This window comes from Melanotaenia boesemani, chromosome 5 (assembly GCF_017639745.1).
Source record: "Melanotaenia boesemani isolate fMelBoe1 chromosome 5, fMelBoe1.pri, whole genome shotgun sequence".
In the NCBI taxonomy this organism is placed as follows: Eukaryota; Metazoa; Chordata; class Actinopteri; order Atheriniformes; family Melanotaeniidae; genus Melanotaenia; species Melanotaenia boesemani.
Genome location: NC_055686.1, coordinates 15,878,765 through 15,889,989, shown reverse-complemented (window position 1 = coordinate 15,889,989; position 11,225 = coordinate 15,878,765). Strand labels below are relative to the sequence as shown.

The 11,225-nt window shown below is 37.5% G+C and overlaps 2 protein-coding genes across 2 annotated transcripts; both read right to left on the bottom strand.

The window, feature by feature from the left end:
• Window positions 1–603: 603 nt before the first annotated feature.
• Window positions 604–5,362, bottom strand: gpha2 (glycoprotein hormone subunit alpha 2). The gene is made up of 4 exons (XM_041985555.1): window positions 4,135–5,362; window positions 2,234–2,354; window positions 800–984; window positions 604–708 (listed from the first exon to the last, which is right to left on the bottom strand). The coding sequence occupies exons 2-4, from the start codon at window positions 2,352–2,354 to the stop codon at window positions 604–606; spliced, it is 411 nt and encodes a 136-aa protein (XP_041841489.1). The 5' UTR covers window positions 4,135–5,362.
• Window positions 5,363–6,323: 961 nt separating this feature from the next.
• Window positions 6,324–11,225, bottom strand: LOC121639949 (glycoprotein hormone beta-5-like). The gene is made up of 3 exons (XM_041985535.1): window positions 9,690–11,225; window positions 8,796–8,988; window positions 6,324–8,260 (listed from the first exon to the last, which is right to left on the bottom strand). The coding sequence occupies exons 2-3, from the start codon at window positions 8,985–8,987 to the stop codon at window positions 8,072–8,074; spliced, it is 381 nt and encodes a 126-aa protein (XP_041841469.1). The 5' UTR covers window position 8,988; window positions 9,690–11,225; the 3' UTR covers window positions 6,324–8,071.

Genomic DNA, 11,225 nt, shown 5'->3' with positions numbered 1-11,225 from the left:
GAAATTAGTCAGCTGTATTAACTGTTATGCAATAATCTTCCTTAAATCCGTAAATGACAATAGTGCTAGAATTTCTCTACTTACACTAACTGCTGAGTCATTAAGAGTTATGACAAGTTTTGTGCTAGTAATGCTTCTTTTTTTTTTTTTTTTTTTCTAGCTGCGTGTTTACCAAGCCTCAAAGCAAGACTGAAAAGGTTCTGTGTGCGTGTCGCACACGTGTTCATGTTACATGTTCAGCCTGCAGAAACAAAGAAAGAAACTCTGAAAGCGCATCTTGACGTACTGAAAAGGATTAATTTTTCTGTCAGTAAAGAGGACCTGGAGATAAATCCAAAGCTGACTTTATGCAATATTTCTAGATGTTTTTATTTAATGAGTTTGGCTGGAAGTGTTTCAGTGTGGATGTTTTTTTGTAAACCTTGCTTTTGGTGATTGGTCAGCTTTCAGTTAGACAAGTTAAAGTGGATTTTCTTCAGAAAAAGGCAGAATGTGGTAGAAAAAGAGAAGTTATGGATACAACAAATGTTCTGTTTAACAGTAAATTGTAACTCAGTTTCTCGTTCTGTAAATGTTTGGTATGCAGCATTCTGTCATGATGTGTCAGTAGCGGGATTTGCGGCACATGTCGCAGCGACACGCCTTCGCCGTCAGGATCTCTATTTCGTCATGGTGACGACCTCGAGGGCAATCCAGGCGAACTTTGACCTGAAGGGAGAAGACAAGCTGCAGGACTTAAACAATACTCTCCTAAGTGATGGAGACTGAAGAGGGTGTTGAGTTCCCTCCCACCTCTCACCTTAGCGTCCTTGCTGATGGTGCAGCATCGTGAAGCAGAGGTGATGTTGTGGGTGAAGTTGGAGGCCACCAGTACGGAGTATCTGGATGGGAAGGCGCTAGACTCACAGTAACCCACACAGGCATAAACCAGATGGGTGCCCTTGCAAGTGCCGCGGCGGTCGCTGCGGATGGTCACATTGAAGGCTGAGGAGGAGAAAACGTGAACTTGTATGTTTAGGATTTGCAGCTTTTAGATCCATTTCTACTAGATAACTTGATTCTCTACATTTCCACACCAACTTTGCTTTTCTGTGTTAAATTTTGCATTGATTATAAACATTTTCTCATTACTGCATTCCAGTCTGTTATTCCCTGTATGAAGGAGAAGAAAGTATGAGCAAAGAGATGCATCTGTAACACTTTCATGCCAGCCTCAAAGTCTGAGGATCTGGGGTATTGCTTTGTCCCTCACATTAAACTAAAAGAATATGCTGCCAAAGAGGTTTCTGAAAGGCTGGCAAAAATGGATTTTTCCAGCTGTTAAAGTTTGGAGTTACATCTGGGAGAATGTGTAAAGCCTACCATACAGCAAGGCCGCAAATGCAGAAACACATCCCAAACAGATTGCACAACTATACAAAATATATTTTTTCTTTTATTCAGGAAAATAAAATGTACATCTCATAAAGCTTTGGAGACGTATAGACACAAAAAGCTTGGACTTGATGAGCAAGCCAAGCAGTCAATCAGTGGGATGGAGCTGCTACTGTTAATTTTTGTCAACATAAAGGAAGTTGCTGGTAAAGAAAGCTGACTGCTAGACGTTTTGGAATATTTTAACCTTCTCAAAATCAACAATGTTTTCTTTGTAGGTTGGGTTTTTCTAAGCCATGCCCCTCTAAGAAAGAAAGACTTCTTCTTTAAATCGAGATTACACCTAGAAGAGTAGAGGTTGAGGAACAGCTGAGAAAATCGCATGGTTGTTATTAGCAATGAGCTGGCTACTTAACCATGTAGGTACTGGCAGATTATAATTTGCTGTCCTTTGGTGGAAACATTTATATTCTAACAGCTTAGCCGTGACAAAAAATACAGTAAAGAAAAAATATTAAATGCATAGTATGATGGTACTGATCTATATTCTGTCTGAACACCTGCTGATGTACACAAAGGATTGTGGGTGCTTTAAGTTACATCACGGAGGCTCTGTTGAAATTTTGCCTCATAAAGGATTTTCTAATATCTTTGACAACAGAACAGTGAGATTTGATCATGAAGTTTTCTCGAAACCTGGCTATGGTTATCTCCATGACGTTAAGAATGTGATCTTCCAAATATCCTGAGAAAACAGCTGCTACTTAACCTGGTTTTAGAACCAGACCTCTGATAGACGTAGAAAAGAAACATGTGACTTCAGTTCTTTTGCTTTTAAATATTCAATAGTAAAACTCACGATACAGGTGACATCCTGGGGCGAGGGCCTCGTAGCTCCAACCAATAGGAGAGAAGAAAAGCAGCAGTGAGATCAGTGGTAGGGCCAGCAGGCAGAAGTGTGAGGTCATGCACTGCGACATCTGGATGGAGGAAAAATAAGTAAGATGTTGCTGGAAGAGAAAAAGGAATCAGAAACAAATCTTTGACGTGTTGAACACACCTGATTTGACTTCTGATTAAGATTAAACCAGTAGTTTGGTCCACTTTGAACACATCTTCATTTAGAAAAATAAAAATTCTTTATCATCTTTTGCTGAACTTTTCCTTTATAATGAATGCCCAAACCCTGAGCCCCCTCCTTCTTCAGCTAAGGTGATTTCCCCTCCTGCAGGACCGCCGGTGTGTCACTCATTTTACTTCCAGCCAATGTGAATAAAAACAATCCCGTCTCTATCTTTTCAGTTTGCCTCATTTAACAGCTACTTGCTGACACATGCAATATACACAACCTGAATAAGTACACGTGCAAAACATACACTCAGCTGCATGACAGCACATACCATAATCCCTACACACACTATCACTGTGTGAATGACAAAGGACCCTTGCTCATCTACTTTACCCCACATCAGTATGTACATGAGCATTGTGCATGATGCACTTGCCCACCGCCTCACCCACACACGTGTCTAAACAATAAAGTCATCTTTTCCTCGGAATTTGGTGGTCCTGACCTCTGCCCTGTAATTTAGCAGCTCTTTCCAGCTTTGCTTCCTTAGTGTTGGGAACCAGCTCCGTGGCAGCAGCAGTGAGACCCCGGGGATGTCATTCATGCTGCCGACACAGCCAAAATTAACGGGTCAGTACTGTGATTGTGTGTGTGAGGCTATTAACCCCGTGTCAGCTGTTGGGGAAATGCCTGGCTTTTTCCTCTCATGTGGGGTTTCCATGCCTGAAAGTTTGGTTTGCCTTTTAGAGAAAATAGTTTGTAATGTGTAACAATGCACTATGGGAGGCGATTACACAGAAGGTCAGACTGCAGAGTACCCAGTGAGAAATTGAAACAGACAAGGTTTCAGTCAGAATTATGTTATCATTTAGGAATCAGTCATAAATACTGAAAAGTGTCATCAGATGAGGGTTAATGTTGATACACTGGAAGTGCTGCAGGAGATGTTACTTTATGATATTGAAACATTTTCCTAAATGCACACTTATCTGTAACTTTATTTATAAATATGTAGAATTTCAGAGAAAAAAAAGTCTAAATTCACTGCAGAGCCCTCAGAGTTATTCTTTAATGAGCAATAAATTATCCTGACTTATTTTAGCTTTTTTAAATACTAAGATATAGCAGTTATATTGATGCATTTTTGCACCAATGCCACATATCCAGTCTACTTACTATTTAACCATAAAATGTATTATGCAGCTTTTTTTTTTTACAGTATCTTCTGTGAAAATATATAATCAATCTGCTGAAAAATAATACCACTTATTTCTACTAAAAATTGTAATTAAAACCTTTTGTGAAACCCTCTCAACGATCTATGTCTTTTATAGGATGCGTAAAAAGTGTTAAAACTTAAATCTTTATGAGCAATTAAATTCATAGCAAATTATGTAGTTACAGTATTGAATTCAACATTTTAAATATTATTGTCAACACATTGCCAGCTAATGAAAATAGATGCAAAACCCTGTACTTAGCTATCTGTTGAGAAACTGACACTATTTTAGCTTTAACTATTCAAACTCTTGCTTTTAGGAAACAGTTGTTGCAACAAAGAAGTCATAAAATTAATAGGAAAGCAACAAGCAAGCCAAAAATAAAACCCTTTTTTAAAGGTATGTGCCACCAATAAAAAGGATGATACATTGAAATTACATCTAGGTATTAAAAAATAAGCAAGTTCTTACCTGGAGAGTTGAGAATTTTCAGGTGCTGGTGTGTCGTTTGACAGGTGTGTGTGAGTGAGTGTCTACTGGGAGCCTCATGCAGGGATATAAGTAACACAGGTAAGAGCTCTTGACACACCCACAATTAAAGAGATGAGTTTCTGTGATTTTTCTTTCTTTTTTTTTCTTCTGGTTCCCTTTTCTCCTTCTCTCTGCAGCCACCTTTTCTACCTGTACAACATAACACACTAAATTAGAGGGACTCTAGTCACAGTAAGCGTCTTTCTGAAAGGTTTCTCTGCTGGAGTGTGTCACCATCCTTAGGTCCCTCCTCCGGTTCCCCTGTTTTAAACCTTCAGGGGGACCATTTGCTGCTGTGACACAGAGGAAAAGTAGATAAGTTTTCCATCCACGCACCGCCGCAACATTGAGAACACACACACATACAGAGCTTTATTTCACAACATGCATGGAGACACATGTTTACATTAAAACACACATGTATGCACAAAACAAATCACAGGAAGAATAACATTTTAGGCCTCATTTTCTAGTTGATATACAGCAGTTTAGGATTCATAAACTGAACTAAAAAGTAGATCACACACACACACTCAAAGCAAGGCTGGCTTTTCCATTTGTAGTTGCAGCAGGAAGGACAGGGTCAGGTCAGAAGATATTGTGGGTTTGGGTCAGCTGTGTGTGCAGCACATGGTGGGTATATTCTGGGGAAATCTGGCTCAGTTTCTCCTCTTCCTTAGTTTGAAAAGAAAGACATCTTAGCAACCACCGTCACCATAATCTGTTTATAGACTCTGAGATTATTAGATGGATTTTAAGCAGCAGTATCTGGATGCTTCAGCAGTACAAAAGACACAGACTGCCAAACTGAACCACTGATGACTGTGTAATTCTTACAAAGAGAAGCCAAAGACCACAAAATGGGAGTTTTTTTATTTTGTTTTGGTGGGTCTCCACTAGAGATTAAGTTTTAGGATGAAAGAAGAAATGCTTTTTTTCGGTGTCTTTCAGCAGTTGGTATATCAGTGAATATCTGAATGTCTTTTGGAGGAGTTCAGTTAAAAAGGTCAATGTTGAGAGGCTGCTGTATAATCCACAGCTAGTCAGTACAGCTAAAGCAAAATTCTCGACATCTGGACTCAAAAAGGGATTTTAAGGATTTGCTACATATTTAACAACTTTAATAGCATAGTTACATAACATAAAAAAGATGGATGTTATTAACTGTAATCGTTTTAGAAAAATCATTAAAATATTTCAAATAATCCTGAGGAAAAAGAAAATCTAGAAAAAAAATATCTAGAGACTTTTCTTCATGCTTTCAGATGGCGATGCATTAAAAACAAAAAATTTGATTCTGCTGAAAAATACAATTAACACTCTTCACAAATACAAGACACAATTTCACAAGACATCATCAAACCACCTTATAAATGCATTCAAGTCGTGTGGTCACAGTAAAGCATTAACCACTGTCTACATGAAGAGGATGTCTGCAACATTACCATAATAATTTGACAATTTCACAGATTCAAAAAGTCAAGAAACTCATTTAGAATGCAAGTTGATGAAGAATGTGTGTGTGTGTCTTATCATACTTTAGTTAGGAAACAAGATACAATTTAGTTTTTTTTGTGTTTGTTTTTCTCCAAAAATAAAAATGATCAGCAATAAAAAAATTTTACTCATTAAAGAGATTATTTGATCTCCTTTAATCAAATTATCTTCTTTAGAAACACACACACACACACACACACACACACACACACACACAAAAACTTTTAGTTTAGACTTCACCTCAGTTTAAAAGAAGCCCCGAGAGGCTGGAGGTCTGTTTGTAAAAAAGTGATTTTATTCACAGTTAACTTGCAGAAGGTAAAGTGACTGGACCATTGACCACAGATGTGTTACAGTCCAACAACACATCCCAGAAAAGAAAACACAAGCAATGCAGACACTGTTTGTGTCTCCAGCCATGTTTCTTGCAGATTTAGCATGACTTAGCTGTTTAAAGACAGTTTTTTTTAACATTTTAATTACTTTACATTTCTCTGTTGCTGTTTTATGGCAACCTTAGCTGCTTTTGCTTCTTCTTAGTTTTTTGTTTTGTTTTGTTTGTTTGTTTGTTTTTGTTTGTTTGTTTTTTTGGCACATTATTATACATCATTTTGTCTCTTTTTCATTTTACACTTCTAAATGGTTGTTAGGTATCTCATTTTGTGTCATAATTATTTACATTTAATTCTTAATTTATTGTCTATGACTTAGAGTCAAATATAGTCACATTTTTTTTTATGTAAAATTAAAATGAATAAAATCAGTGGTAACAAACTGATGCAATGTGACCTAATTTAGATCCAGCATCCCAGCATGCATTAAACAGGCTAAATGAGGACAAGTAAAAGCAAAATGGCCTGTTATGTCACAACCACAGAAATATAAAACGAGACACCAGTTTGATAGATAAAATAAGCCATTAAAGAGCTTGAAAAGACTGTGACCATATCAAGAGTTTGTTTTCAGTCTTACTCCTCTCTGTGATGAGCAGTGGGACTTACATGTCTGTGACCAGATGTTTGATATGCCGTCCCAGCGTTTACCTTCACTTTTTCTAAAAGAAAACAATTCAGCCTCTAGGAACTTTGTGATGAACTTATTTTCTTAGGATGCTTTGAGTGCTCCTGGCTCATACAAACACCATGTAAGGGAAACATAATTACCATCATGTGGCCCCTTTGCACCACTCCAGTTATGTCAATGGAAAACGGAGCATGTGACATCATCACCTGACGGCCCATGCACCTACACACACAAACACGCAAAGCTATCAACGTGTTGACAGTAAGTTGCATGGACGGGTGCAGTGTGTGTTTCTTCAGATGTCACGCTAACCAGAAAGTTGGAAAAGAGAGAGAGAGAGAGAGAGTATGAATGAGAATGGGCTGCAGCACCTCATCAGCAGCGAGACATGAATGAATGAAGGTTAAATGTTCACATTGTTAAACACACACACACACACAGTTAAACATTACTCCAATGACTCAGCGAGCTCAATGATGTTTGTATCGCTCAGTGGCCCTGTCGCTTTCAGTTGCCATGACAACCATGGCATCTTGAATAACATTATTAATGTGCCTGCTTCCACTTCGGCCCTGTTATTTCAATCTCTGTGTGTATGTGTGTGTGAGGGTGTGTTGCATCTCATGCTCGTGTGGCAGTGCATCATGTTCTTTTGCATACAACATACATGAGCATCATCATGTCTGACATGATATTATGTACATGTGTTATTTTTGCCTCAATGTAAGGAAAGGATTAGGCAATGTTTTCCAATTTCTAACACGCTGTTTCAGACCAGCTGATCAGTTTAGTCCCATGTATGAAAACACAAGAGATATAACGAGATACCACAAGTCCCTTTGTAGCCACAGATTTTATTTGTTACTGTGTATTATACTTGCTGTGTAAGTGATAAATGCCAGCTGTAAGTTTGCATGTGTGTGCTCATCGAAAGCTGTATAAAACACTCGAAGCACACAAACAGGACCATTTTCTGAGACAGTTGAGTTGACAGCGTATTAATGTTGGCATTAAAGAAGGGAAAAGGTGGACTTCATGCAGAACCCAGTTAACTGATCCTGTCAGCGTCAGTTGTGGTTGTATTTTATTGTTGAATATAACATACACATTACCATTTTATCCAGCCTCAGTTCGTATATAGAGCATGACAGATGAAATACTGAATGCGTGCAATGTTAATGTCTCAGTTTTAGGTTACTAGTAAAGCTACTGTTCATATATAAAAGCTACTACATGGCATATCCTGCTTTCAGGGCCTCTTCTGTTCTTGAATACAAATTCATTTATTGCTTCCACAACTCCAAGATGCCATTCACATCAATCGAAGTATTGATTCCTTTATGCAGGGGCCGATCTCTCAGAAGGTCTCACACTCGGTGTCCTGGGTGGAGCAGATGGCACAGTGGCAGTGCAGGGCCATGGGATAGTGGTAGAGAGGTGAGATGTTAGGCTGGCAGCCCGGCAGCCGGGCTGTCATGTGATGGACATGACTGTACGTGCACACACGATGGTGTCGGTGGATGTAAGGTGGCTCTGGTATGGGCTTCTGGAAGGTTCACAAACACAGGAATTTAATTTATTAAATGAGTACTTGATGTAAGTAGATGTGATGCTTGATTACATTACACATTTAAACACATCAGGTATGGCTATAATTAATTATTACTAGATTAATAAAAGATTATAGTGCAGTTAATTGGCTTTTTAAAACTTTATTATCATATAAACCACTTGTCATGATTAGTATGAAGATAAAATGCTATTTAAGTTGTCATGCATGGTTGAAACTCATTATTATGTTCTGTGAATGTTTTTATGATGTACTGTATACAGTATAATAAAAGAAAAAGAAGAAGAGGAGATTATTCCTTTATTTGGTAAATAAACAAACTTGAGACAGTGAAATACTGCTGGAAGAGTTTAAAAGTAGGCCACCAATGTTTTGAAGTTTCAGTCACAGCACTTTCAAAGCATTTCATATACATATATATATATTTATATATATTAAATGGCATGAGGTGCCACTTGACTCTGTGTGTGTGTGTGTGGTGTGTGCATGCGTGCTTGTGTGATGGAGGTACCTCCCAAGTGTGACAACGCCCCCAGCAGGCCTCTGTGGTGATGTGCAGCCCCTTGCAGCCAGGTTTCTGTGCCACAAAGGAGAACTCGCGCACTGCGCAGCCTCTGAAACCGTGTAGCGGTGTTGTCATGGAGACACACAATACGGTTGCTCCGGCAAGCAGAAGACAGAGAGAGAGGGGATAGAGCAGCATGCTGAGTATGGTGGAAATAAAGACAGGGGGTTATAGCTGACTAACTTTTTGGAGAAATTGCTATTATAATAAGTGAAGAAACAGATACAGCATCTTGTTAAAAAAAAAAAAAGGTTTCATTGTATGTCAGTAGGCTACTGTTTAATTTTAAATAGCTTACAAAGAAAGAAAATGAACACTAAAAAAGCCAAAATTTTGACTATAAAGATGGATAAATTGTTAAAGTTTAGGTGATATATTTACAACATTTTACACTGACGAAGCGAGGACTCAAACACGATGTGACATTTAGCGTGACTCCCTCTAGTGTATTTTGTGTCTACTGCAGCCAAAAACCTGCATGTAACTCAACTTATTATAAGTATTACACTACCAAAAAACCTGACACTGGAGTTGACTTCTTATGTTGTCATGCTGGTAAAGCTGCATTTTCTCCTTGTTTGCCACAGACATATTTACTTAAATCTCCTAGAGGCATCTGTTTAACTTTCTAAATAAGAGAAAACTTAAATTTGCAAGATTGTTGAAGAACAAAAAACGTGGATTAAAAAACATAAAAAAAAAAGTGAACATCACTGAAAAACCTGTGAAACCAGATGTGTTGTGCTATTTGTAAAATAAGTTATGTGGTACTTGCATTATCGTATTAATAAAAGGTTTAAAACTAAATAAATAAACAATAAATGGATGAACATATCTCACCTTATAGGCTGGAGAACTTGCAGAGATCTTAGCTGCAGGACTCTGGTGTCTTTCTGTCCAGACAATCCAGTGAATGGAACCAATCTGCCCTTGTTGTTTTTAGAAGGCCGTTAGGGAGGACGGACACTCTGACATCACAGCAATTACAATAAAATACCATTAGACCCTAAGTCAGAAATAATGGAGAGTCCCTGTGCTTGTCTATGCTTTCTCAACCTCAGCCTGCATCTCTCCCTGAGTACAGTTTTATTTTCCATGTCTATCTTCACTGTACTCTCATGTAAGAAGAGGCAGCACCAAACCTAGATAAATTTTATATGCATAGAACTTTATAACCATTCAAAGCATAGTGTTGCATGGTGTCTTTTTATTATTACTTTAAAAGAAATTCTTGTAAATTTCAGCGATTAAATCAAATTTAATGCAAACTCAATTATCCTGAAATTAGTTGTTTTATCATTTAATACCAGAGGCAACCAGTAGTTTAACCCCATGTTTTATCTCAGTCATACCTAGTGAAGCTGAATGATTGTACTAACCGTGCAATGTTATGTTCAAAACAATATAGGAAGTTTTAGCAGATTTCATGTTAGTTTCTTTTTTAAAGCTATACGATTTGGATCACTGATATTGAATCTGTCATCCTTGTACAAAAATGCACACACAACTTGAACAAGTCCAGAGCTGTGGGATTATACATGTGCATTTTAGAGAATAAGGTAAAAAAAAAATTTATCATTGCTAACATTTTAATATCCTATATACATGAACAACTTGTTAGCTTAAGCCAGTGGTTCCCAAACTTTATCTGCAGGGTCCCATTTCATTGAGAGCAATAATGTCAAGCTTGTAACTTCTTTGTCTTCATAAAGTCAAATGCTAATATTTTGCAACATACAACACATTGTAGTCTCTCTTCATCGCCCACCATTGACCATTACCTGGTCAAGCCTACGGCAAGATATGCCTTGTCATATTTTCTTGTCTTGTCTATTTTATTTTATTTTTTATTTATTTATTTATTGTAGTAGAAAACTCTGCTTTTGATTTATCATTTACAGAATGCAATATCTTCACCTGTAGACAATTTTTCATGGTGCTGGAAGGTCAGCATATATAGGATCAATAGGAGTCATTGGCCAAAAAATCAAAACAATATGCTTTCACACTTTAGTGGTCATGTTGTATTAACAAGATAACTTAGCATATACCAAACAACTCGACCAACAATCACTGTAAATGTGAGTCTATTTCCAAATTAATCCTGAGTTTTGGTTCATTGGAAATAAAAATGCAGCACCAACCAATGAGATGCTAACCTACAGTACAGATTCTTTGATGATGAGGATACTTCATTCTTCTACAAACATTAGGTTACGCTATTTTATATTTTAATACAAGCATCAGAACCACATTTTTTTTCTCAACCTGTCTTCATTTGTGTGTAAAATGTTCATTCCTGTTGCCATTATGATTTATTAGTATTATAAGTTATTTCTGACATCTCAGTCAGTAACTGTATGGAGCCCACTCAAA